Source organism: Paroedura picta, chromosome 7, assembly GCF_049243985.1.
Source record: "Paroedura picta isolate Pp20150507F chromosome 7, Ppicta_v3.0, whole genome shotgun sequence".
Classification (NCBI taxonomy): domain Eukaryota; kingdom Metazoa; phylum Chordata; class Lepidosauria; order Squamata; family Gekkonidae; genus Paroedura; species Paroedura picta.
Window position 1 is genome coordinate 55,320,487 of NC_135375.1, and position 27,191 is coordinate 55,347,677.

The 27,191-nt window shown below is 40.8% G+C and overlaps 1 protein-coding gene across 1 annotated transcript in view; it reads left to right on the plus strand.

The window, feature by feature from the left end:
- The first annotated feature begins 1,943 nt into the window (after positions 1-1,943).
- SNX24 (sorting nexin 24) overlaps positions 1,944-27,191 on the plus strand; it is a 91,726-nt gene continuing 66,478 nt past the window's right edge. The window contains exon 1 of the mRNA XM_077344408.1: positions 1,944-2,181. Within this exon, the coding sequence (XP_077200523.1) occupies positions 1,957-2,181 (225 nt within the window). The 5' untranslated portion in view covers positions 1,944-1,956. The remainder of the gene's footprint in view (positions 2,182-27,191) is intronic.

Consider the following 27,191-nt stretch of genomic DNA (forward strand, 5'->3'; position numbering starts at 1 on the left):
TGTAGAGGATGGAGCAGAGTTGTTCTCTCTTGCCCCAGGGGAACGGACCAGAACCAATGGGATGAAATTAATTCTGTCTAAACCCCAGGAAAAAATTCCTGACAGAGTGGTTTCTCAGTGGAACAGCCTTCTTCGGGAGGTGGTAGGTTCTTCATCTTTGGAAATTTTTAAACAGAGGCTGGCTAGCCATCTGACGGACAGGCTGATTCTGTGAAGGTTCAAGGGGGTGGCAGGTTACAGTGGATGAGTGATAGGATTGTGAGTGTCCTGCATAGTGCGGTGGGTTGGACTAGATGACCCATGAGGTCCCTTCCAACTCTATTATTCTATGATTTTATGACTGAAACCCGCGTAGAAAGAAACTGAGTTAAGTACTTGTGTCACTATGGTGAAAAATTAAGCATTTTTTGAGCTGGATAATGTAAACCAGGTTTTAATCATGCTGTAGCCATTGTAACAAGTATTAGATGCTTACTTGACTAATTCCATTAAAATGGATTGGTCTTCAGGCACCTTGGAGGGGTAGCCAAGGCCGGCTGTTACAGCCAACAACTAATCAGAAACCATGTAGTATCTTTGTAGGATAACAAATTTATAGTGATAGATTGAGATTTGTAAATGTAAAATTATAGTGGTAAATTTAGGAAAACAGAATATAAATGTTCTCTGTCCTTTTTATTGTATTTGTATAATTCTGAAAGATATTACTTCAACTGTGAATCCTTTGAGAACAGAAATAGTACCCAAATTGCAATAAATTAGACAGAGGTCATGGGGTAGAGTGGTATAAAATACTTATCTGGTGCTCTGGAAAGACTCAGCAACAGGATTGTTGTAAACAACTTACTTAAAACAACTTATAAAAAGCCATTCTAGAAGTGACCGATGCACAATGGGGTAATGAGAGCTACAACAGCAGCTTGAGAAATTCCTGGAGATTTGGAGGGGATTTTTGGGGAGAGAAAGCAGCTCAGCAGGAATATGATGCCATAGACACCATGAACCTGATGTTTCCTTCAAGGAAACTCCTTTGTAGTTTGCAGAAGAACTGTAATGCCACAACTCCATATACCAGAGGTTGCAGCCCCAGTTCCTCATTTTTCTCATGTGCTGACCAGTTATAATTCTTATTTGAATTTAACATTATGAATGGACTTAAGGCTGGATACTAGAACTTCACGACTTGAATCTATTTGAACTTTTCAAAAGCGATGAGGCTTTTCTATGCTTGGAGGAGAAACAATGATTGAATTACTTGAAAAATACTTGGAAGTGGCAAGAGAGTCTCCATTCCACTGAAGTTATCTCCTAGCGCTGCCCTTTGGACTGGGAGCTGGACTTTACGGGGTCTAGGGAAGTCCAACTGCTGATAGCAAAGAACAAGGAAAACGTTGGCTGCGTTCTGCTGAAGTCAGCCGGAAACCGGGCACTGTTTCTGCTAATAGCTGCAACTATCTGGCAGCAGCTATGAACCAGCTGGGCTTCGACGCTGACGTCAACAGGGGGTGTCGCCTGCTCTCAAGCCTTGATTATTTGGAACATGCCTTACACGTTTGCTAGAGAAAGGGAGACGGGGCAGTTGACGATGGAAGGGGAGTCGTGGCAAATACAGGCTTCATAGGAAATGCGGGAAGCTTAACGTGGGGGTCGATCATTGCTGGACGCAATAACTGCTCATTTCTGCCCGGTAGCCTGCAACGTCCGCCCAGATGTTAGATTATTAGGAGAAAGCATTTCAGTTGTCACGGTCAACCTGTTTGTCGCGCGAGGCCAGGTTGGCGCGGTTTCTCCCCTCCCCCCCCCCCCCCCGCGGTCTCTGTTCTCTACCGTCCTACGCGCTCTCCCTCCCGCCCCGGGTCCGGCCTTTCCCAGGCTCTGGAGCAAGGATCACGTGAAAGCAGAAGGCGAGGCGGTGGTTCCCATAGAGATAGGAAAAGGTTGGTCCCCGCCAGTCACATGATTTGTCCTTGCAGATGGCTGCTTCTGTCAGGCTGTGAGTGGCTCGGGACCGTCAAGTCCCCCGACCAGCAGCGCACCCTGCGCCCGGGGCGTCCCTGGTCCCCTTTTCTCCCCCTTTGCGTGGCGGTTCCAGCCGGGGTCCGCGCTCCTGCGGCTCTTACCATGGAGGTTTTCATCCCCTCGTTTCGCTACGAGGAGAGCGAGCTGGAGAGGGGCTATACGGTGAGTGGTGGGTAGAAGGAGAGGATGGTGCTGCCCGGCATGAAGCGTCGCGTGCCTGCTGCGGGTGCTGAAGGGGAAGCACCATCCTTGTCAAATCGCACCGTAGCGGAGGAGCGATGGGCATGGTTGTAGTTGCCTCGGCAGCCTCTCAACAGACAAGGCAGCGAGGCAAGTGTGTTCGGTGCCCGCGAGTGCTCTGCTTGGTCGTCCATTCCTGTTTACCGGCCTGTGGTGAGCTACATTCTAGCTAGCAGGGTTGTGTGCTACATTGTAGCAGCCTTGGTTCAGTTCTTGTTCCTGGGCTTGTTGAAGTTGTTCAGGAAGGCCCTTCCACTTCGTACTGGTTATCTCTGAGCATGTGGGGTGGTCGCCAAGAGGGAAAGACCCATTCCATGAGCAGGGACTTAGTTGAATGTGCAGAGTGTTTTTCTTACTAAGGTTTCCTTTTAAAAGTTTCTTGATGGCCCTGGAAGGGTTTTCTGAATGGGTGGGTGTTAATTAATTATTGGGTGACATGACCGGATATGGTCATGTTGACCTGCTGGCCCCCCAAATGGCTAATGATGGGCCTGGAGGGGGAGGGGGAGGGGGAGGGGGAGGGGAGGGGAAGGGGCCCCAGGTGGGCAGGTAAACAGCTATGCTTCCCACCCATATTTTGCATGATCTGGAATTTCTTGAAGCTTGAATAATGTTTCAGGGGTTTTGCAGTGCTAAAAAAGATGAGAAAGGCTGTTCTAGAGCATCTGATTGGCCTTTATGTGAAAAGATGTTGGGCTCAATGTATCCAGTACAGCTGTACATATTTTAGTTAGTATTACGGATTAGTTGTACATTTGTGAAGAAGACATATCTTGAAAGTAGTCTTCAAACTTCTCTGAAAATGGTGGTGTTTATACTGTTCGGAGTTTTGTTGCAGTCTTCTAAATGTAGCAAGATTGGCAGTGACCTGATCTAGTTACTTCCTGCTGCATAAGATTTTAAAAAGGCAGACATTAACTGAGATAGATTCAGTATAAGGCAAAGAAGAATTTTGTTGCATGTTAACTACAGCAATCTGTAAATAACTTCTCGGCTATTTCTTCTTTACAAACACAAATCTGTTGTTTCCTCAGCTGAAGGTCTGTTCTGGGTACCTGTAGCTGTTGGGTCTTCTCAGTAGTGGTCCTCACTATTATAGAACCTTCTTGCCAGACTCAGTCTGGAAACTTTCATTTATCCATTGACAGTATTATAATTGGATTTTTTTGTCACATGCACTTAATTTTTAAAATGTTGTTTTACTTATTCTGATTGTTTTCTTGGTGTATAGGAACCTGCCTTGGATACTAATCTCTATTTGAAAGGTGGGATATCATATTTTTAGGTAAATAATGTGAAGTCAAAACAAAACAGTAATTTAGTAATACTGAAAAATGAAATTATAAAGTGGTGATAGTTATTGCTGTGAGCAACAAAGTAAAGATCTTAAACATCCTCAAAAGCCCTGCATAATTTACAAACTGCTGCAGGGAAAGCAGAAATGAAGGTGTGAAGACTTCACCTGTAAAGAGATTCATCAGTAATTATAAATGTCATCAGTTGTGATCTCATCACAGGTGAAATGATAATGTTTGAGTTCATGCAGTTCCTTCCCCTCCTCACCCTTCCCCTCCCCCCCTAGAGGTATTGCTGGGGATGTTAGGGATGGGACGATGTTTCCGGCATATCTTCATTCTATACTGTTGATATTGTTGTATTTTATGGTTTTTTGTCAGGGGTTTTAATTGAGTTTTTAAATATTTTATCTGACACTTGTAACCCACCACAAGCCTTTGGGGAGTGGCGGGAAATAAATCACAAAATAAATAAACAAACAAGCAAACAAAATTATGAAGGAAGATGGGGAAACAAACAGTGCTTGCTCGTTCTATTTAGTAACATGCAGGATGACTCTGAGATCTCAGTGGTAAATCTCTGTCTGGACTTTCCTTCAGAGTAGGTGGGAGCTCATATGGTTTAATAGCCCTCTTAAAAACAAAAATAATAAAATCCCTGCCATGTCAAGGGGAAAGGTTTATCCAAATCTCTTTCCCTGTGCACCAATTTTCAGTAAGCAGGAAATGTTTGTTATTCAGTCATGTAAGTACCCCCCTTCATAATGTAAATGTAAATTTATTATCTCTGAACTAGGCCAAAATAAGAACAGAAGTTGAAAAGTAGGAAATTTGGTTTGGCTGATGAATAGTTCCCTATTATATAAGGCAGTACCTTCCTTTACATTCCGTTTTAGCTTCTTAGAATGAATAGTTCACAGGTAGTATTATAAAATGAGCTTCTTGTGGCGGAGAGTGGTAAGGCAGCAGAAATGTTGTCTGAAAGCTCTGCCCATGAGGCTGGGAGTTCAATCCCAACAGCCGGCTCAAGGTTGACTCAGCCTTCCATCCTTCCGAGGTCGGTAAAATGAGTACCCAGCTTGCTGGGGGGTAAACGGTAATGACTGGGGAAGTCCCTGGCAAACTACCCCGTATTGAGTCTGCCATGAAAATGCTAGAGGGTGTCACCCCAAGGGTCAGACATGACCCAGTATTTGCACAGGGGATACCTTTACCTTTACCTTCAGTATTATAAAACTGTTGTATAAAGAAAGGAAAGTAGAAGCACAAATTATATTCAGACCTTGAAATAAGGTATGGTTTCTGTCTTAAGCATATTGAGTGTTTGTTTATCCCATGACACTTCTTCCCTAGCTGATGAACTTTGGTTAAGGCAGGGTTTCTCAACCAGGTTTTCTTGATAGCCCTGGAGGGGTTTTCTGAATGAGTGGGAGTTAATTTTATATATTTATATATAAACATTTATTGGGTGATATGACCATATATGGTCATGTTGACCTGTTCCCCTCCTTCCCAAAATGGCCAATGATTGGCCTGGAGGGAGTGGAAAGAGGAGGGGCCCTGGGTGGGCGTGTACAGAGCTACTAGATTCTTCACAATCGTGTCACTTCTGGGGTTTCTAGAAGCCTGACTAATGTCTCAGGGGTTTCTCAACAGTAAAAAAGGTAAAGGCTGGGCTAAGGAGATGATTAGACTTTACAAGATTAATTCCAGTTTCTGTTTCCACTTGTATGTCTCTTTCTGTCTTCCACTATTCCAAATCCCAGGACCATTCTATTTGAATCTGATTTCCCATTCACAAAGTAGGCCCCTCCAATATCATAATAACAAAAGATCAAGTTTCAGATATGTGGCTTATTGTAAACCAGCAATTAATATTGCAGTATACTTTGGCTGAGGCTACCCATTAAGAGTGTATCTACTAACAAGCCTAGCTTGGGGTGTTGGTTTTTACCCTTAATGCCCAGGATGGCTTTGGATCCGGGATACCTGAAAGCCTATCTTCAGATTAAGAACATAGGGCTTCTTCTGACTGGTTCATGCTTCAAAAAAGCTCATTTGATGGGAACGCAGGAGAGGACCTTTTTGTGACAGCCCCAAGATTATGAAACAAGCTCCGCAGGAAGGTGCACCTGGCCCTCTCCCATTTGATTTTTAGGAGGAAACAGAAGACATTTTATTTGGGTCAGAATTTAATTAAAGCAGTTCTAAACTGTGATTTTAAACTTTGGTTATGTATTTTATGTATGCTATTTTATGTACTGTATGTGTTTGTATATACAGTATGTAAAACAGCATACATAAAATAAAATATATCTCTCTCCACCTTGAGCTCCATAAGGAAGAAAGGAAGCTAATAAATGACTTTATGTTCATACAGGGTTTTTTTCCTTCATATAATACCAGCCAACTGTTAAACTTTTAGTTGCCACTTTAAATTGATGACTGGATCTCCAAACTATTGAGTCTGCTTATAAATGCAACAGTTGTTCATAATTTAGCAATGAATGACCTTTAAATGTAGGCACTTTGTGAAGCTATCCTTGGGGAACAATTTAGCTTCAAAATGACACCCATAAGCAGTTGTTATCATTTAAATATGCTTCTTTTGTCAATAACAGAATAGCAAGTACTAGTTAGATTTCTAATGTTGATTCAGATCTTTGGACACCAGCTGAATAAATTAGCATACACTTGATTTATATTGACCCAGAAATGGTCCATTGGTATGTTACAGGTCAAGGTGACACATGTTTAAATAGACTGAGGAGCAAAGGGCATATTTGACTGATGATCTCATAGTGTTCCTAATTACAGTTTTAAATACTAGCCATTCCTTGCTTTTTGAAGTAGTAGGATTTATAAAGATATGATACGATTTTGGTTTTAAGGCAGTAGTCTTTCTTGCTTATAAAAACTATTCATTCTTATGTTAATAAATACCATCTCTTAACTTCCTTTTAAATCTGTTCCGTCATTGCAGCTAAAAGAGTATCCTGTTGCAGTATGGGAATAAATTCACTTTCTTTTTGTTTATGTTCCAATCATGCCCCATCCAACACTTGGCAAATCAGGCAGAACTATCCAGTTATATCCAATTTTGCAAGACACTTCATTTGAATGCAGCCCAACTTTTAAGCTTTGCATGACTTACCTGTGCAACTGCAAGAAACAAGTATTTTAAGGTAGCAGTGCTGCCACAAAGCATTTTCCCCATCTTACTTCAGTACTAAGGTTTAAAAGTCTGTGAGCCAGTCTGACAACTTAGTAGCAAGACAGAATACACTGCACTGCAGAAACTAAAATGAGGGTGAACAATGGAATAAGATAATGCTCTCCACATTGAAATATCTTTGATGCATCTGCCCAGAACTGTGACACCAAGCCCCCCCATACTCTCTTCATGGGTTTACATGAATATTAGGAAGCCTAGTCCATCTTACAGGTGTTCATCTCTTTCAAGAATGTGGTAATTGATTAATCATAGGAACTTGTTCTCAGTTGTATAACCAGATGGGAAGGGAGCAGTTGCCAACTTCCTGTGGAAAGTTCCACAAAAAAGAACACTGATTGGATCCTAGAGACCACCTGATGGAAGAGGGTAAAAAACGCTATTATAATTCTTTAAAGCAGTCTTCCCCAACCCCCCCCCGGCCTTCTTGTCCCTGGCCAAACCCCTGGCCGTGGACCGGTACCGGGCTGTGGAACCCTCGGTCCTGGGCCGCAACGGGCAGGAGGCATGTGTGCTGGCACGCCAGCAGGGTGCGCCTTCCTCCCCCCTCAGCATGGCGCTCCCATGACCTGGCGCAGCAAGTGCCGCACTGCTGGTGCACCGGTGCCCACGCCACCCTCTCCCCCCCCCCAGTTCTGGGCCCGAAAAAGGTTGGGGACCACTGCTTTAAAGAATCAATGTGTGTGCAACTGATAGGATACATAAATATTCTTGTCAGAGACTCTCGCTGGGTCCCCTTGGGTTTTTGCTTTATAGGCCCACATTCATGAGTCCTTGAGGATGGATGTGCACAAGAAAGCCAGACCTTATTAAAACATAAAGTTTTATTAACTTACTAGGAATAAAGCCCGTTGCATTCAGGAATGCAATGGGTGCTAGATTGGGGGCAAGGGGGGAAGAACTCTGTGGATGGCCTCTCCCTCCCCCCCCCAGGACCTGGAAAGGCTGCAGGCTGGAGGCCCTTGAGAAAGGAAACTCACCAGCAGTGACAGCCCTAATGCAGCAGGCATATTTAGCCTCTGAGCCTCGGGCGGGGTGGTCGGGGGGGGGGCAGAAGGCAATTTGCTGGCTGCTGGACAGACAGCCGGTTGGAGGAAGAGGCACTCGGGTGGGAGAGCTGCCCTGAGTGGGTGTTAAGCACTAAGTGAAACCAGCTCCTCCTAGACCTTACCAGAAATATTGTGGAACAGATTGAAACACTAATCAGTGAAGTCTCTACAGCTTAACAGCAAGAAAATAAAGAAGTTGTAATGCATTGAATACTTTTGTATTGGATGATAACCTTCTTGCTGCATAAAATCCATACAGTAGCATAAAATTGTATATTCAGTATACCCTGCCTGAAAGCTCCACTTCCTGTACTGTATTTTTAGCACTGATCATTCATCAGTGAGAACTCACTTTTGAAATCTTGGAAGTTTCCTGTAATTTTTACTAGTCATCTCTTATACTGTATTCCTGTGTTGTATTTCCTGTAAATTCAACTAGTCATCTTTTATACTGTATTCCTGTGTTGAATTTTTAGCACTGATCATTCGTAGATGAGAACTTACCATTGAAATCTTGGAAGTTTCCTGTAATTTCTTCCAGGATCTGTCATCCTTTATGTTCTTTGGAAGTTTCCTTCATGTGTGCTGGAGCTTTACCATTCACAAAAATACATGATGGAAGTAAACCTGACAGTTTTCTATATGGTGGGATGACTATCTCTTCTCAAACTGAAAATGTTGTTGTTTAAGAAAGGCTATCAGTGTAATCAAGTCCTGTGAGGAAAGGCTTGAGGGACTTGGGAATGCTCACCCTGGAAAAGAGGAGGTTGAAAGGAGACATGATTGCTGTCTTTAAGTATCTGAAAGAATGTCACTTGGAGGAGGGTACGGAGCAGTTCCTGTTGGCAGCAGTGGTTTGGACCCACAGTAATGGTTTTAAACTACATGTGGGACAGTATCATAGATATCAGGGTGGGGAATTTCAGAGTAGTCAGTTGCATAAGGCTGTAGTGAGTCCCCCCTCACTGGGCAGTCTTTAAGCAGTGGCTGGTAAGATACTTATTATGGATGTTTTTAGGCTGATCCTGCATTGTGTAGGGGGTTGAACTAGATGGCTTGTATTGTCTCTTGCAATTCCATGATAACAATATCACACTATTCTAATCCATTGAAATTCAGAGTAATTATGCTTGGGGCTGTACTGTAAGACAACATACAATACACACTAGGCCTTCTCCACTGAGGATTCAGTCTTGTTGTTAATATATTTCAAAATCTGAATATATGGAAACAGGTGGTCATAGTATGTGGTAGGATGAGGTGGCAATATCTGGATCATAAGCTAGAGAAGACTTCGTTATAGATCTAAGGTAAATAATATCCAAAAAGCTGATATTGATTAGGTAGGATTATTTAATATTATGATACCAAATATAAATCGTATGACCCTCCTTCAAAGTTTTCCTGTCATTTTTCACATTTAATGAAAATCTGTTTTAAACTTGTCTATGCTCACAGTTTACACAAAATGAACTGATATCACTAGGGATGGGCACAAACTGGGGAAATGTGGTTCAGTTTGTGCTTTGCAGCTTGTGGCATGCCAGTTTGCAAACCATGGACTGTCATGATCTTTTAGGTGTCAAATAAACCAGTTTTTGTTTGTGAGGTCTGGACCCAATAGAATGTACTCATCTAGTGTTTTAGAGACAGCAAACTCACAGGTGGTCTCTGGCTGACTCCACCTGCCTTCCACATTTGGTAAGGATTGGATTTATGAGATCTAACTTATAGCTCCTCAAAGAAGGTACCCTCAGGAAAGTGCTTTCTAGACAAATGGCATGCACAGATTCAGAAGGTCCTCCCTCTCCCCCTTCTGTGGGTTTCCTTGAGGCTCTTATAACTTGCAAAAAACTCTTGTGAGTTTCAAGAGCCCTGCCACCCCTTTGTTAAAATTCCTTTGCATTCCCATTTTCTGCTACAGAGTTTACAGAACCCCTCCCCACTTGGATTTCCTTTGACACTGTATTTTGAGAGATCAGTCCTTTTCCATTTGCACTGCCACAGTTGTACTGAATTCTGCTGGGCATTCTGTATACTGAACTAATTGTACTGGGCTTAAAAACATATCCTTTCTTCATTTTGTTCATTCTGTGCTTCAACATTAGTCCTCTTTTTCTTGTATTGCTGCAGTTACAGGAGTCTATGGAATGGCTCAGGAATAAGCCAGTTACACCAAACTCAGAGAAATTTCCAGTCCCCGCTTGCTTGTAAATTCACTTTGAAGTTTGGTAAACATCTTGATAGAATGGTGAAGTCTGTTTAGAAATGTATCTATTCACTAACTGCAATTTACCTCCCCAAATGGCTTCAAAGTTATTGGAAAGTCCATGCTAGTTGACTTGCCATGAACTTGACTTTGCAAAGCTTGAACCAAATGTTGCAAAAGGAAAAGAATCTTATGTAACATTTCTTTCTTTTTCATTTTGCCTTAGTGCGCCCCCTGTTCCTCTTTAAAGCTTAAACCAGCCCAAACTGAGCTTCTTCATGATCCTTGGTAGCCATCACACTGCAGGACTGGAGAAATGGGATTTAAAACTGGATGTTTATGGTTTTATAGATTCAAAATCATATTTTTCTTGTATCTGCAGATGAAGGATGTTTGCTATCTTGTTACTCAGTTTAGTGTTCCCAAGGCAGTGAACAGTCAAAACATTGAAATAGCATTTAAAATACAAATAAACATTTATAAAATATTTAAAGCTGTTTAATAAAACATAAACACAGCAGCAAATGAACAATGATGAGGACCAATGCAGGATAGTGTGGGAACACCAAGCAAAACAACAAAGTCTTTACCTACTGGTAAAAGTCAACAGTAGAAGGAGACAGATCAATCTCTTTGAGGAGAAATTTCCACAGTTTTGTTCTGTGCCACAACCAAGAAAGTGATTTCTTGTGTTGTGCCTGAATCAAGTCTCCTAAAGACAACTGGAGTAGTTCATAGGCGAATCCTTAAGATATACTGGCTCCAAAGGCTTTAAAAGTTAATCTCAGACCCTTGAATAGTATAGGTGGAGTTGTGTGTTTTATCGTTTGTGTGTTATAATTTATAATGTATAAAATTAGGGTGGAATTTTGTGACAGAACTGCCATTCATAAAGATGTGGCTTTGCTAAAATTTAGGGCCCCACTGGATACCATCACAAAACTCAGCTGCACAACAAAACAAAATCAGAGTCCAGTGGCACCTTTAAGACCAACAAAGATGCCACTGTACTCTGATTTTGTTTTGTTGTGCTGCTTCAGACCAACACGGCTCAGCTGATAATACAAAAATAATTTACTTGTTATAGTTTGTCTTAGTTTGTATATGGAATGCTGTCTAAATCTGTACAAGTACTCATGTTATTTATAATCTGATTTTCTGACTGGAACTCATCAGTTTACATAATATAAATTAAATCAACTGGATGGGACATCCAAGAAATGGTGCAATAATATTTGAACTGCAGAAATCTGAGAACCAAACAGAAATCTGAAGCAGAATTGAAACAAACCTAAAACAAAGCATAAGTATTTAAACATGACATGTTAAATGATGCAGAGATTACACAGTAGGAGCATACTTATAACAACAGACAGAATTTAGTATAGTCCTGTTTGTTTGTCAAACACCTTTCTGAACCATTTCATTACAGCACTACCCTATCATCTGTGTAAAAGGCCCTCCTGAATACCAATAGTGCAGCTGGTTGTTGGTTGTTTTTGCTGTCCGTATTACATTTTCCCTAGGAATGTCTCTGGATTGGATGGAGAGGCATGTTCTGAAGATCTGCACTTTCTGGAAATGCATGGGCTCAATTCAGATTGTGACCACTGTACACAGAAAAAGCAGGCTTAGACTCTTCTCCTTGCCATTTTCATATTTGCCTCATTATGAAAATGTAAACTATGGCTCACCAGAACACATACCAACCTCAGTTGGGCAAATAGCTCCCCCAGGCTGCTCCTGGTGTGTGTGTGGAGAAAACATGGGGGTCCCACCCAGTAATGACATTAGTCACAGGGAAAATCTGGAAGTGATGCTACACATCTCTTGGAATCCAGAGAAGACTGATGTCAGATTCAAGTTTCCCCAGAAAACTGTCATGCTATTGTCCAACAGCAATTTTTAACATCATCTTTTCTTGCTAGCCCTAAATGCACTCTGAACTTTGGATGTCCTTGCTGAGGTTTAGCTAGTGCTTGGGAAGGATCATGATTTGCTTGTCTTGAGGACTGCAATTGGCTGCAGGCTTTTTTACTATCCTAAACCGCTCCAGTACTTGGGACTATGGTAGCAAGATTTCCCCGCCACACAAACACGACTAGGATGGATGTGAACTATCCAAGTTTTGGGTTGATTCTACATTAAGGGTATGCATATGGCTGATGACAGGAAGCAAAATCCCATTGTGCCTGCAGCATGCCCCAATGCATCCCATTTCTACATAAAAATAGTGGTTGTGCTAAGACTTTCCACTGGCATATTTCAAAAGTATATCAACATAGGAATTGATTGCTGTCCTAAACTCATGTATCTGGATTTTGGATAGAACTATAAAAATGTGTTATTGACATTGAATTGCCACAGTGAACGAATTAATTGTGGACATTTTAAGATTTAACACACAGTATTTTTACTCTTGCCCTCTCAATTCCTGGCAAATAGATGGGGAAGAAATGGAGGGAGTGACAGATTTTATTTTCCTGGGCTCCAAGATCACTGCAGATGGGGACTATAGCAAAGAAATTAAAAGACACTTGCTCCTGGGGAGGAAAGCTATGGCAAATCTAGACAGCATCCTAAAAAGCAGAGTCATCACCCTGCCAACAAAAGTGCATCTAGTCAAGGCTATAGTCTTCCCAGTTGCAATGTATGGCTGTGAAAGTTGGACCATAAGGAAGGCTGAGCGTCAAAGAATTGAGGCTTTTGAACTCTGGTGCTGGAGAAGACTCTTGCGAATCCCTTGGACTGCAAGGCGAACAAACCAGTCCTGACTGCTCCTTAGAAGGCCAGATCCTGAAGATGAAACTCAAATACTTTGGCCACCTGATGAGAAGGAAGGACTCCCTGGAGAAGAGCCTAATGCTGGGAGCGATCGAGGGCAAAAGAAGAAGGGGACGACAGAGAATGAGGTGGCTGGATGGAGTCACTGAAGCAATAAGTGCAAACTTCGGGGAATGGTAGAGGACAGGAAAGCCTGGAGGATCATTGTCCATGGGGTCGCAATGGGTCAGACACGACTTCGCACGTAACAACAACAATTTTTACTCTTGCCACTGTTCTTGTTCCACAATATATAAGAAATCAAAAGGAAATTTAAATCACACCAAGGGATGCTGAAAGATCACCACAGAAATATGCTAACTGAATGGGATAAAATAAAGAAAAGATAGGAGCAATATACTGAAGAACTATATAGAAGAGATGAAAGTTGACAGGTTTCTTCCAAGAAGAATCTTTTGAAGAAGAACCTGCAATTGTAGGAAATCAAAGCTACACTCAAGCCATTGGGAGAAACAAATCACCAGGAGTAATCACTCAAGCCACAGAAATAGCATCTTCCAAAATCTTAAATATGCCAACAAATATGGAAAACTAAACAACGAGCTTCAGACTAGAAATAACCTACATTCCAGGTCCTGAAAAAAGAAGTTTTCAAAGACTGCAGTGGCTATCATACCATCATATTAATTTCTTGCACAAATAAAGTGATGCTCCAAATCCTAAATAAGACTGTCACTATATACGAAATGAGAAATGCCATGTTCAAGCTAGATTCAGAAGAGCCACTAGAGATCAAATTGTAAATTTGCTTCAGATTTTTCCAACCCTGGAAAAGATGATATCTGATCTGGTAAAGAACAGTAGTATATTCTTTAATTGTTGTCATTGTGTTGTAGTATGAGAACTGAAACATAATACATACACACACAGCTCTCCCAGCAGTGCTGGCTCCAAATTGGAGACCAAATCAGATACAAAGTACTGATACTTACTTTTGAAGACCTAAATCATCTGGGGCTATTGTATCTGCAGGATGGCCTCTTCCACTTCCCCAGGAGATCATTAAGAATCTGCTCAGGTTCCCTGGCCTGAAAGAAATAAAACTGGCCTTGACAGCCTGGTAGAACACTCCCAAGTGAGATCAGGGCCCTCCAGGACTTCATACAGTTCTAGAGGGGCCTGTATGACAGAGCTTGTTCTACCAGGCCTGTGGTTGTGACCAGGAAATTACATCATTAAGATGCTGGCCTCCTTATTCAAAAACCCACCTACCTCTATCAATCAAAACACCAACTAACCACAGCAGTAAAAAAGTGTGAGGTAAAAAACAACAACAACATAATTCAAACCAAAAAGGTTCAAATTATGTTTTAATGATTTTAAAGCCTAATTATTTCATTTTAAGCAGTATAATATGTCTTATATTTATTGTTGTTTTACTGATGTTACCCACCCCAAGTCTGTTGAGAAGGGTGAGCTATAAAAATTTATCATCATCATCATCATCATCATTATATCAAGCTCTACAGTGGAAAATAAACTATATTTTATTAAAAAACTAAACTACACAGCTATAATAGAATTTTAGTATAGTTTTAAATGGCAAGTGCCTCTTCTATCAAAAGGATTGCCTTGAAGAAACTTACAAAGGTAGATCCTCTGCCACCTGCAGTCTTTTGTGATTTCTCTAGCAAGATGTTGATTGGCATTTTGGCTAGGAGATTTGGCTGATAAAGAGAACTGGAAGACCCTTCTGGCCATAATGCCATAGAGCTGAAGCTCTTTTCATATTATTGAACTCTTGTTCATTGTCCAGCTTACTTTGATCACAGGGAAAATATATGTATCTAAATTGTCCACTCTGTTTCTCTCAAATAGAGTTGTACTGAAATTAAATTGCCTGCATTTTCAAGCAAAACCATATTGTTAAGTCCAGCTCTTTTCTTACTGCAAATTAATACGAAAATTGTAAATAGAGAATAACATAATACTTCTACTATTAAAATAGTACCTCTACAAACTCACCAAACTGTCAATAAGAGATGCACCCAGAATTGGTTTTGAATCAGGTTTTTTATTATTTCAAGGCAATGACTTTGATATGCACAGGAAATAGTTACAGTAGAGAAATCTTCCATTGTTTATATCACAGCACTAGCCTGGGACTGACCCAATAAAAACTACTGGAGATGGCAGGAAAGAGCTATTCCTCGTTCTTAACTACGGGGCATATGATTTGGTTCAAACGAGTAAAAAATGATTTATTTATTTATTTATTTATTTTCCACATTTCTATGCCACCATTCCCTGAGGGCTCAGGGTGGCTTACAACATTGATCCAAACAACTAAGCAATTAAAAACACATTAAAACATTAGTATTAAAATTAATCTATCTTAAAACTCCTCTGGTGGGAGAGGAAATGAAGTGCTGAATGGAATTAGTTATATTGTATCCAGATGGTTATTGTCTATGAAGGGAGGTCTGTGATTGTTGGTATTTCTATAAAATCAGAGAGTGCTTGCACTCGAAAGCTCAGGCTCTGACTAAATCTTTGTTGGTCTTAAAGGTGCTACTGGACTCTGATTTTATTGTGCTGCTTCAGACCAACACGGCTACCCATTTGAATCTGTTGGTATTTCTGTTGGCCTCAACCATAGGTCTAGTGGAACAGCTCTGCAGAACTATTTTAAATCCTGCAGGGTCCTGCTCTCACTTGGAAGAGCATTCCACCAGGCCAGCACCAGGGTGGAGAAAGCCCTCACTCATGTTGAGGCCAGTTTCATTTCACTGGGGTCAGGGATCTTGAGCAGATTCTGCATGCTTGAGTATAGGCTCCTCTGAGAGGCATAGGGGAAGAGGTGATCCCACTGAATCAGGGTGTATGTTTTTTTTTTTGATCTTTTCTAAGCCGAGCTGTAATTCTACCATTCAAATCATGAACCAAACCACTAAAACCTGCATTAATTTGGCTCTATTATAATCTATGGGTTCATTAAAGTCAATAGGAAATCTAGCCTGCTATTCAGTGGTCTGGTGGGGGAAGGATTTGAGGCAGGCTCCAAATTTGCAGTATAATGGCTTTTGTGCTACAGCCCCATTAAGCTGGCATTTGTCATAAGGAGACACGGAGTTCTGCTGCTTGGCACTAGTTGGCTGGCACAGGGTTTTTCTGCTGGCCACTGGGTAATAGTACATTCATTGACTGCAGCGATTCTGCTGTCCCAGCAGAAATGCCTCCTCTCCCTCAGTTTCTACTTCAGAGATTCTATGGTGTTAACTTGGTCATGTTGGGATTGCCCTGCCACAGTGGCACTAGTTCTGATGGGCTGTATTGCACTGATACTGCTGCTAAACTGGTCTTGCAAAAGTCCACCCCCCCCCCTCAGCCTTTCATTTCTTTGCAGAGATTGTCTGGGACATGCTGCTGGGCTTGTATTGCCTCACTATCTTTTGTCTATAGGAAACAGTCAAGAATGGGGGCACCTTAAAATTTATATATAAAAAAGACTTCAAAACAAAGGAGGATATAAGAACGCAAGTGACAGAGTTTGAAGAGGTCATCATACAACAAAAACCACACCTGCAAGGTAACATATACAGAATACTTTAAAAATATGAGACCGAATCGGAAGTGGTAAAAAACTGCATGATCAAGTGGATGGAAAACCTCCAAAAGACAATCACCATGGAAACTTGGGAGAGCATGTGGTCAAAGGTGAACAAAGTAACCAGGAGCCAATCAACAAAAGAAAACTGGTACAAAATGTTTTATCGCTGGCATATAACCCCTAAGGCCCTGGCAAAAATGTCTAAAAAGAACAGTGATAGATGTTGGAAATGCAGCAAAAAAGTGGGGTCATTTTTCCATGTATGGTGGAGATGCCCTGTTATATATAGCTTTTGGAAAAAAGTACATCAGGAAATAGAAAAAATGCTGGGTCTTAAGTTTAATATGGAAGCGGAGTATTTTTTGTTAAGCTTTATGTCAAATAATCTTAAACCACAAATGTATGTGTTATTTTTCTACGCCACAACCGCGGCGAGGATTGTAATTGCCAGGAGATGGAAGACCAAAGAAATCCCTATGCTGGGAATGTGGCAAGAAAAGATGGTAAAGTAAAGGTAAAGGTATCCCCTGTGCAAGCACCGAGTCATGTCTGACCCTTGGGGTGACGCCCTCTAGCGTTTTCATGGCAGACTCAATACGGGGTGGTTTGCCAGTGCCTTCCCCAGTCATTACCGTTTACCCCCCAGCAAGCTGGGTAGAAATGGTAGAAATGGCCAAAATGGCTAGGCTGACGACCTTAGTGAACGGATATGGAGAAGGAAAATTCTTTGAACAATGGAAGTGGTTCCTAGATTACCAAGCCAAGTAATAATGTACAAAGAATGACAATTAAGATATAAGACTTTGACAATCAGAGATACACACATTAAGCATGTTTATGTAAGTCAATCTATAATATATTTTGCAAAACTTAGTTACTTTGATCAGAGTCAGGGTTAGAAGGAAGAGTGGTTGTAAACAAGAATTTTTATTGTAGCTTATTTAGATTCAGGTGAAATAGTAAGCAATTTATATTGAAAATAGAGATAGAGATGAGATAAGTAATTTTATGTTGAATGTAATACATGAGGAGGACCGTTATGAATATTGGTTTGGACTCGTTTTCACAATTCATACAAATAAATACTTTACAAATGAAAAAAGAAAAGAAAAGAGGATCTACCCTTGTTGGGTGCCCACGCAATCGTTTTGAAATATTAGGGGGTTTTTTTAAGGAGAGGCTTCAGCAGCCGCATTACAAATTTGGTGCCTCTACTGAACCCCTGCCCCATCAGCCCATGAATAGAAGTGAGAAACAAGCTAGATTTCCCATAGACTTTAACGTCCCCGTAGGTTATAATGAAGCCAAATCAATTTCGTAAACTGAATCCCTATTTTGATATTAGGATTGGAGTGATTTGAGATATACCAAATTGATTCAGGTCAAATCAACCCAAATTTTAAAAACCCAAGTTTTATGTGCACATCCCTATTCTTAACTGTAGCTGCTTTCCCTACTAGTCTCATGCAGTAAATGTAGTACTGTAATTGACTAGTATCAGAAACAGCTTCTAAGTCTATTCCACTGATAAGGAGAACAAAGAAATGAAAATTATAGGTTTGTAAAAAGGTGAAGCACACATAGTTCAAAGAAAAATAGGTTATAAATAAAGAAGTTGCTGAGATCACAAGACAGTGCTGTGTGGAAGCACCATTTTCTCTTTGTTCTTATGCCCATAATGGGAGCTCTGTACTACTGACTATTTCAAAAGTACTGTGGGGCCTGGAGGCAGAGCACCCCATCTCCACCAGAAGGGGTCTGGCAACCTTACACCTTTTGCATGCAAATCAGAAGCTTTGCCACTGAGCTTGCAAGTTACATTTTCCCTCTATTAACCATGTTAGAGAATTCAATAGATGTAGAAAAATAGTAAAGTTGTTTATTCAAAAACTAGGAATAAGGCCCATTGTAGTGTGAATACAATGGGCGCTAGCAGGTGGCATGGCTTCCCATGGGGTGCTGGCAGGGGTCTGTGGAAGTGTCTGTGGATGGGGGGTGGAGGGCAGGGAGGGGCATCCGGGGTGCGCGGCGAAGTGGGGAGTGGGAATGGGGGGGAGGTCGCGACCGGTGGCGCTGGCGGGCAACGGACGTCCGGGGTGGGGGTGGGAAGGGCGGATGACCGCGGTAGTCGGCATCGGAGGCATTCGCAGGTAGGTCATAGGCGAAGGGCAGTCGCTCGGCGGGGAAGCAGGTTCCCCAGACCGGAGCGGCGTGTGGCAAGCGTCCTCCCTGGCAGACATCCGGCAAGGATGGCTGTTCGGGAGGACTGGCGAGTTGGAGGCGCGGCGTCCGGGAGACGGGCTTCGCGCGCCTCCCAATTGGACATTTGGCCCTGGAGTGCCACTCGGAGGAGTGAATCAGGAGCCGCTTTGCGGCTCCTGATTCGCTCCTCTGAGTTTTTATCCCGGACAGAGCCCGCCCTAACTCCTCCCACACAGCCCTTACTCTTTTATTTAGTCCGCGGCGCCACAGGCAGTTTAAAGATAGACGTATTGAGTTTAATTATTAAACTGTTCAATTATTGTGGGCTAAAACTTAGAGATGCCACTTTCTTTCTCCTCCCCTTTTTATTCATATATATAATACATAATAAAGGTATCCCCTGTTCAAGCACCGAGTCATATCTGACCCTTGGGGTGATGCCCTCTAGCGCTTTCTTGGCAGACTCAATACAGGGTGGTTTGCCATTCCCTTCCTCAGTCATTACCATTTTATCCCCCAGAAAGCTGGGTACTTATTTTACTAATCTCGAAAGGATGGAAGGCTGAGTCAACCTTGAGCTGGCTGCTGGGATCAAATTCCCAGCCTCCTGGTCAGAGCTTCAGACAGCATGTCAGCTGCCTTACCACCCTGTGGCACAAGAGGCTCATATAATACATAATACTTTTTTCTGTTGTTTATAGAAAATATAAGTTTCATGATGCCCACTGAACAGATTGCTTTTATGTTGCCAGTATATTTCCAGGAATAAGCAGACTCAATCTATTTTCTGCTATTTGTAGACTACATTGTCAAAACTCCCTCATTTGAAAGGGGGGGAGAGCTAAAATAATCTGTAAATAACTTTTCCTGCTAAAGGCTATGAACTTAATGCCCTGTTTCTAAAACCTCTTTTTACAGTGACCAGATAACTACATAACCTTAAGTGAAGAGCTCATGAACTTGCACAGATTTCTAGCCTCAACTCTTCTAACAAGTTCAACAAGCAAAGTTGCTTTTGCTTATAAAAGTGGAAAATAGATTTGATAAAAATGGTTGGTCCCCCTGGCCTTTGTTTTATTTATCATATCAGCAAAGAACAATGTTTTGTTGTGTTGTGGTCAAAATAGAGGCGACCTTGCTTGTTCACAAGTGTTCAAAGCCTAGAGATAAGAAGGGCAAAATAATAGAGTACAATAGAAAGAATGTAGTGTAATTATTTGTGACTTGTCAAGTGACGCCCTTGCAGGCCCCAAATGATTCAAATCTGGGAACTCTGCACAATTCTCTAAGCTAACCCTAGCCGGCATCAGAGAAATCTCACCCAGTTTCTCCGACAGTACTGAAATTGCATCAGTTTGTCATGCACTGAGCATGCCAGGTCTACACAATATCATTTGCTTGCAAATGGGCCTGGCCTCAAGGCCCTGATACACATTCCTTGGTATCTGACTCTTGGCCTGTGATTTGTCATGTCTCTGGTGCTATCAGTTTAAGGTAATTTTAATAGATTCTGATGGTCTGCTTTTGAGAGTAAAGAATGCACTAGAGTCTGTACTGCTTGTTGCCTCTCTCTGTTGCATGTAATATGGTAGTAGTTACCTAGTCTGGTGATACCTAGACAAAAAATATTTTAGAAGAAATAAGCAGGGGGTCTTGTGTTGTTTTGCAAAATCTGATATTGGCAGCAATGACAAATCTTCTAAGGCAATTTCAAGACTTGCTTAATCATTAATCGCATTTTTGAAATACAGACCTTCCCTTCTTGTGAATATTTTGTTATCTTCTGTTACAATGCAGATAAGCTTCTACTTGTTATTTTATGTTTCCCAAGTAGTAAAAGTACTGGACAGTTAAATTAAGTGATAATAGGTGAAGCTGCATAAGCTGATACTTTTTAAAAATTAAAACAACCCCTTATAATTGGCTGAATAAAAATATCTACTTGTCTTGGATTAAATTGTATATACCTTACTAGGTAAACTCCCCATATTAGTGTGTCATTGTGATTTTATTCATCTTCTCATCTGCACTGAGTAAAACAAAGGTCTTTCTCACACGCTGGAGCACTAACAGAACATAAAGTCAATATTTTAATATTCAGAAAATCAAGAACATTAAAATTTTTTGATACTGGATATGTAGTTGCCTTAGAAAATTAATTCAGCAGCATGATGAAATAAATGGCATATTTTGCTATACTTTTGACACCACTAGATAAGATTATTTTGCCACTGACAACTCTGATCTTTACATCATTTTTTTAACTGACTCCCTTAATTGATTACTTCTTTGATGTTGGAGCCTGCAGCATAGCTCTTTAGAAGTCCTGTTGACACCAATCGATTACCCTAAAGGTGTTAATGTTAGTGATTTTATACAAGAAACATTCAGAAGTCTGTAGCTAAAAGCTGCCGGAGCATATACTCTTGTTTTTGAGCTACTGTTGATTAACAAGGATTTCTCTAGAGACATATGAGTGAGTTCTTGAAAAATACTAGACTTCTAGTTGTTGTTGAACATTAAGGGGGAAATAGATATATTAATATTTAAACTGCAGAGGATTTTTTTAAAATAAAAAGAGTCCATATTAATATTCATCACTGTAACCCCCCCCCCCCAATGGAATACATGCAGGGAAGGTTCAAACAGAGACCGTGTCTTTTGACTTTTCCTTAGGGCATCTCTGACAGCGGAGTAACTTGGAGCACCCCTGCAGCAAATATGACTCTTTGTTGGTTTTATCCCCTACATAATGAACACATGTGCATGTATGCCTAGCAACTGTTTGGTGATTAACCAAAGTTTTATATATTATGTGGAAAAAATTTTTTGCAGTGCAGATGAAACCAGAGCTAAAGTTTCAGTACCACGGCCACATCTTTGTCTCTTCCTGCCATGCATACTGCTTCTCATACAGGATCTCCTCCTATCAGCTCCCATTTCATAAATGCAGATGTGTGTACATATTTTCCATGTTGATAGTAGTTTGAAAGTTTATGTAGTATACAGTCCTACACTATAGGTAGTCCTTACACTTTGAATAGTAGCTCAGTCAAAATGCACTTGAATGAATGCTGCTATAAAATAGTTGTGTCAATGACGTAGGATCATGTTTTTCAGTTATTAATTCAGAATGTCAGTGACTAGTTAAATTTTCAGAGTGGACAAAATGTTGACAACAGTCTTAATCCATTGATCCAAAATTTAGAGAACAAAAGCCTACCTAAAGTGATTTCAGTAATTATTGACCATCCTCAAATGTTCTGTTCTTGGACAAGATGATCGAATGGGTGGGAGCTAGACCAGTTCAAGAATTCCTGGATGAACCATTGTTCAGTCCTTTCCAGTTTGGTTTTGGCTGTGGTTGCTCTGGTAGATGCCTAAGGAGATTTGTCAAAGATGATCGAGTGTACATTAGTGTGGCTAATGAGGTTCAGTGTGGGCAAATGCAGTGAGAGAAATTTTATTTTAATAATTTATGCATTTAATTTATATACCACCCCTCACTCTTGGAGTTACAGTAGATAACTCACTGAAAATGTTAACTCAGTGTGCAACTGCATTAAAAAAGGCAAATGCTATGGTGGGGATTATTAGGAAGGGGCTTGAAAACAAATCAGCCAGTATCATAATACTTTGAATAATTCTATAGTGTCGCCTCATTTGGAATACTGTGTACAGTTCTGGTCACTGCACTTCAAAAAAGATAATATAGCATTGAAAAAGGTGCAGAAATTGGCAACTAAAATAATTAATGGGATGGAACACCTTTCCTATGAAGAAAGGTTAGGCCTGTTTAGCTTGGAGAAACAAAAACTGAGGGGTGACATGATAGTGGTTTACAAAATTATGGATAGGATACAGAAGGTAGAAATAGAAGTATCTTTCTCCCTTTCTCACAATAGAAGAGCTTGTGTGTACTCCATAAAATTAATGAACAGATAAAAGGAAGTATTTCTTCACCCAAAGAGTGATGAATTCATTGTCGCAGAAAATTGTGGTGGCCATGCATAGACAGCTTCAAGAGGAGACTGGATATACATATGGAGCAGAGATCCATCAGTGGCTATTAGCCACAACATATAGATGGAACATTTTGTCTGGGGCAGTGATGCTCTGTATTCTTGGTACTTGAGAGGACTTTTAGAAGTTTGGCCCTGCTGGTGGACCTCCTGATTGGAACCAGGGTTCTGGCCAGTGTGTGATAAAGAATGTTGGATTGGTTGGGCAACTGGCCCAATCTGACATGGTGTCTTTTATGTTCTTGTGCCAGGAGATGGACAGATGGAGTGTAATTCTATTGATTTTCCTGGATGTTTCAGTGGTTTTCAGTCCCATCAATTATGGTATCTTTCTGGACTACCTTTCTAGGTTGAGATTGAGAGGTGTTGTTTTGCAATGATTCTGGTCCTACCTAGAGGGTAGGTTTCATAAGGTATTTGTCCTGCGGGGTTCCACAAGGTTCCATCTCATTTCTGATGCTTATCAATTCTACATGATGAGGTTGTCTGAGACATGGGTTGGGTTGTCTATGTGGATGATACTCATCTTTATCACATACCTCTAACCAGTCCCAGGGAGGGATTCACATTCAACAATGGATTTTCCTTTCCATTTACATCTGCCTAAAAGCAGCTCTCCATCCTGTTAATATGGGCTTCAGAAATTTGTCATTAGCGTAATTCAGTATTTTATTAGGTTGATTAGGCTGAACCTGCATTGAGTAGGGAGTTGGACTAGATGGCCTGTATGGCCCCTTCCAACTCTCTGCTTCTATGAGTATACGCTAAAGGAGACTTAGATGTAGTTTAATGTAGACAAAAGAGTGCCCCACATTATGAGCCGCTATACCATGTCCATGCTTCCTAAAATTTGCATGTTGCTGTTGCCTCTTTCAAACAGGAATGGGAAGAAAATTAGGCAGTAGATTGTGTTCTGTTGCTGCTCACCTCCTGCCCACCAGCATGGAGAGCAGAGCAACAAGGCAACAATGTTCTCATGTAAATGACCTGTATCAGTATTACTGTGATAAGAACATTCATGTATAGAAATGAAATGATGACTATTAATTTAACTTAATTTTCATGCACTGTTTTTCTCTTATATATTTCATACATATGCATTGACATTATGTACATTCAGTAATTGCATTGTTTGTGATCTGATCTACATGGCTGGGAGTAGCGTATACAAATAAATTATGAATAAAATAAAAATGGGTTTAGGCTATAGGACAGACCCTCAATTCTTGAAAAAGTTATGGATATTTTTGGTATCTTATAGTGTAATTGTTGTTGTTGTTGTTGTTTACTTCTTAATTGTTATTTTCAAAATATTAGACATGAGCCTGTAAATGTGAAGAAACAGCTGGTATTGTACTTAAACACTGGTGCAAATGTAAATCATTCTGTTTGTCCATTTCCAGTTAATGGCAACATCCTTTTTTTTTGCAATAAACATTTGTCAGATATGGCAAAAGTTCTCCCATCACCGAATTTCACATCTTGCTAATCAAGGCAAGTAAGTAAGAGAGGAGTATGGAGCAAACAATGGTGTGAGAATAGGATTTGTAGATTAGGAATAGGACAGACATTAGCCTTGCTGAAATATGTCACTGGTGATTTTGTAGAAATATGATCCATTGACTCTTCCACCTTGCATGTTAATTTAATTCATCCCTATTGTCGGCCCTATGAGGCATTTGTTGTAGTTCAAACTGTAGGTATATGAGGGGGCAAAGGTGACAATAATTGGAAATACAGAGAAGAATATTTTTTGAGTGGGAAATGTTACATTATTATTATGCTATAGACTGGAACTATAAGGTACCATAAATTCATCTCCAAATGAAACTTGTTTGCAATTACAATGAACAAAACCACTAGATTAGGCAACTTGTAATTGCATTTATTTGGATACCCATCATATGTAACAGTAGGGGTCACTGTGTACTTTAAGTCTGGCATGACATTTTAAAATTAAATTTAGAAAGTTGCATATTAAAGGAAAGTTGAAGGAGAGAACAAAATTGTGCTTAGAAAAGCAAAAAAGTAGATGTGTTCACAGTATTTTTAAATGAATTACTTCTTTACACAAAGCTTTGGGAAAGCTAGAAATTATTTTTAGTTTCAAAAAACAGGAAGATACTGTAGATCAATGGTCGATTTTTACTGCAGACAATGTTTTGGTTCTTGTTGGTAAACTAAACTGTCAATGTGATGATAATCATTTTCATCTTGTTTTGCTTCCTAATTTTGCTTCCCTTCAAACAGCAAGTGGGTAACATTTTGACAGTAACATAACTATAACTTTGTCTTTTCTGACCAATTGGTCTAGTTTTACAAATCATTTTGACGTTAATTTTATTACCATATCATACTGGCTTCTTTTCTGTTTCTGCTTGGTGTGTGCATCTTTTGTGTATTTTCAGTGGTTTAGCTGAATCATAGTTCCCCCCCCTCCCTTTCTCCTGAGGCTTCTCCAGCTTCTTTTGTTATTGTCTGTTGAAAAATTCAAATCTTCCTCTTTCTTGACACAGTTGCATTAATCTCCTTGACACAGTGGTTCAGACTGGAGTGGGGGGGGGGAGCTCAAATCCATAGCTTCTGCGTATGCCAAGGCACATGCTGGCTGTGAATATAATTTCTGTGTATTGGTTAACCAGTACCTCTCTCCAATATAACCCATTGCGTTTATTTTCTTCTTCCTTTATTGGATAGGCTCAGAGTAGTTATATGATATTGTTATGAAATATCAAGAGAATATTTATACATCTAGTTAATAACATTAGGGGAAGGATAGTAATTCTGTCGTAAACCATATATTTATTTTTTTATCCAGCATGCTCCTTATTCAGTCCCTAATTAAAGGATCTCTGCTAGCAGGTGCTGAAGATCTTTCTCTGCCTAAAACATTAGAAAGTGGCTCCTAGTTAAATTAGACAGACCTGAGCTAGATGAACCTGTGGCATGACTCAATGTAAGGCAGGTTCATATGTTCATCTCCATTATGGAGCTTGTTAATTCAATGCACCTTATAAAGTCCTTGTGAATTTCTGTATATGTGATGTACTAGAAATGTCTCATGCAGAAACCATATTTCTAGAACTCAATAATTTCTCAGGTTCTAGTTTACCTCTAAGTTCTAGAGGTAGAAGAAGAAGAAGAAGAAGAAGATTTGGTTCTTATATGCCGCTTTTCCCTACCCGAAGGAGGCTCAAAGCGGTTTACAGTCGCCTTCCCATTCCTCTCTCCACAACAGATACCCTGTGGGGTGGGTGAGGCTAAGAGAGCGCTGATATCACTGCCCAGTCAGAACAGTTTTATCAGTGCCGTGGCGAGCCCAAGGTCACCCAGCTGGTTGCATGTGGGGGAGCGCAGAATCGAACCCAGCATGCCAGATTAGAAGTCAGCACTCCTAACCACTACACCAAACAGAAAGACTGAGGCGGATGACTGCAAAGTCACAATCTTTTGGTCAGAAATATGAGATGATCCAAGCCCAGTCATTAATTTTTTAGAAAACAGTGAGAGGGACTACAACTGATAGCATATGAGTAAAGAATATGCCAGGTAAGAAGAAGAAAATGAGTTTGCACTTACCTGTAACTGATGCTCTGCTGATCTCTGATGTTGGGGTTACATTGGAAGGCCTCTACAAATGCCTGGGTTCTCATTGAGTGTGCTTTCAGGGGAAATGGGTAATCAATACCTGCCTTGCGTGACAACCACAATCAGAATGGCATTCACTAAGATGTGGCATACACATGTAAAGATACATGCAATGCCTGTTCTGCTGAGGATTGTGGATCAGGGAATTACACTGGTAACAATATGTTGTGACATGTGGAACTCTGACACAAATTTAGGAATAAAGTCCAAACTAGGGTATTAGCTGTATGAAATTTGGGCATTTCAGAAACAGGAATTAAATTCCTCTTTCCCCAAAGAGGCCTGCTCCTTTTTTGAGGGAAACATGCACTGGGAGACTCCCAGTGACTTCTCCCATAAAGCAGCTTTGAGATGATGCCTTTCCTTGCAGCGAATGTCTGGCAAATGGAGGTGATTGTATTGTTCCTCCAAACTCATACAAATCTGTAAAAATTCTCCACTTTTTCAGTGGTGGCCAGACCAGAGGCTGGCTCAGCCCATATATTTTTGGGATATATCCAGAATGCCTTTAACTGTTGAGAGGGCCACTGGGCCAGCACCAACCGAGTACAGCATATTCCTAATCAAGTCTAGAGAACTTGGGTCTAAAGAGGTGTATTCCAGTTTCAGGGTTTTGTCCATACTGATTAGTTGTTCTGAGTACAACTAATATACTCTGAAGCTCAACCCATTACATAGCACTAGTTTTCTGAGGATAATTACTGTTGAACGGTAGCAAGCAGCCAGGCCTAGTTCAGTCTTGCAAGTCAGGTGGTAGCAAGTCATCCATAGGTTGCTGCTAGACCTAAGGTTGCCAACCTCCTGATTGTTGTTGTTGTTGTTGTTATGTGCGAAGTCGTGTCCGACCCATCGCGACCCCATGGACAATGATCCTCCAGGCC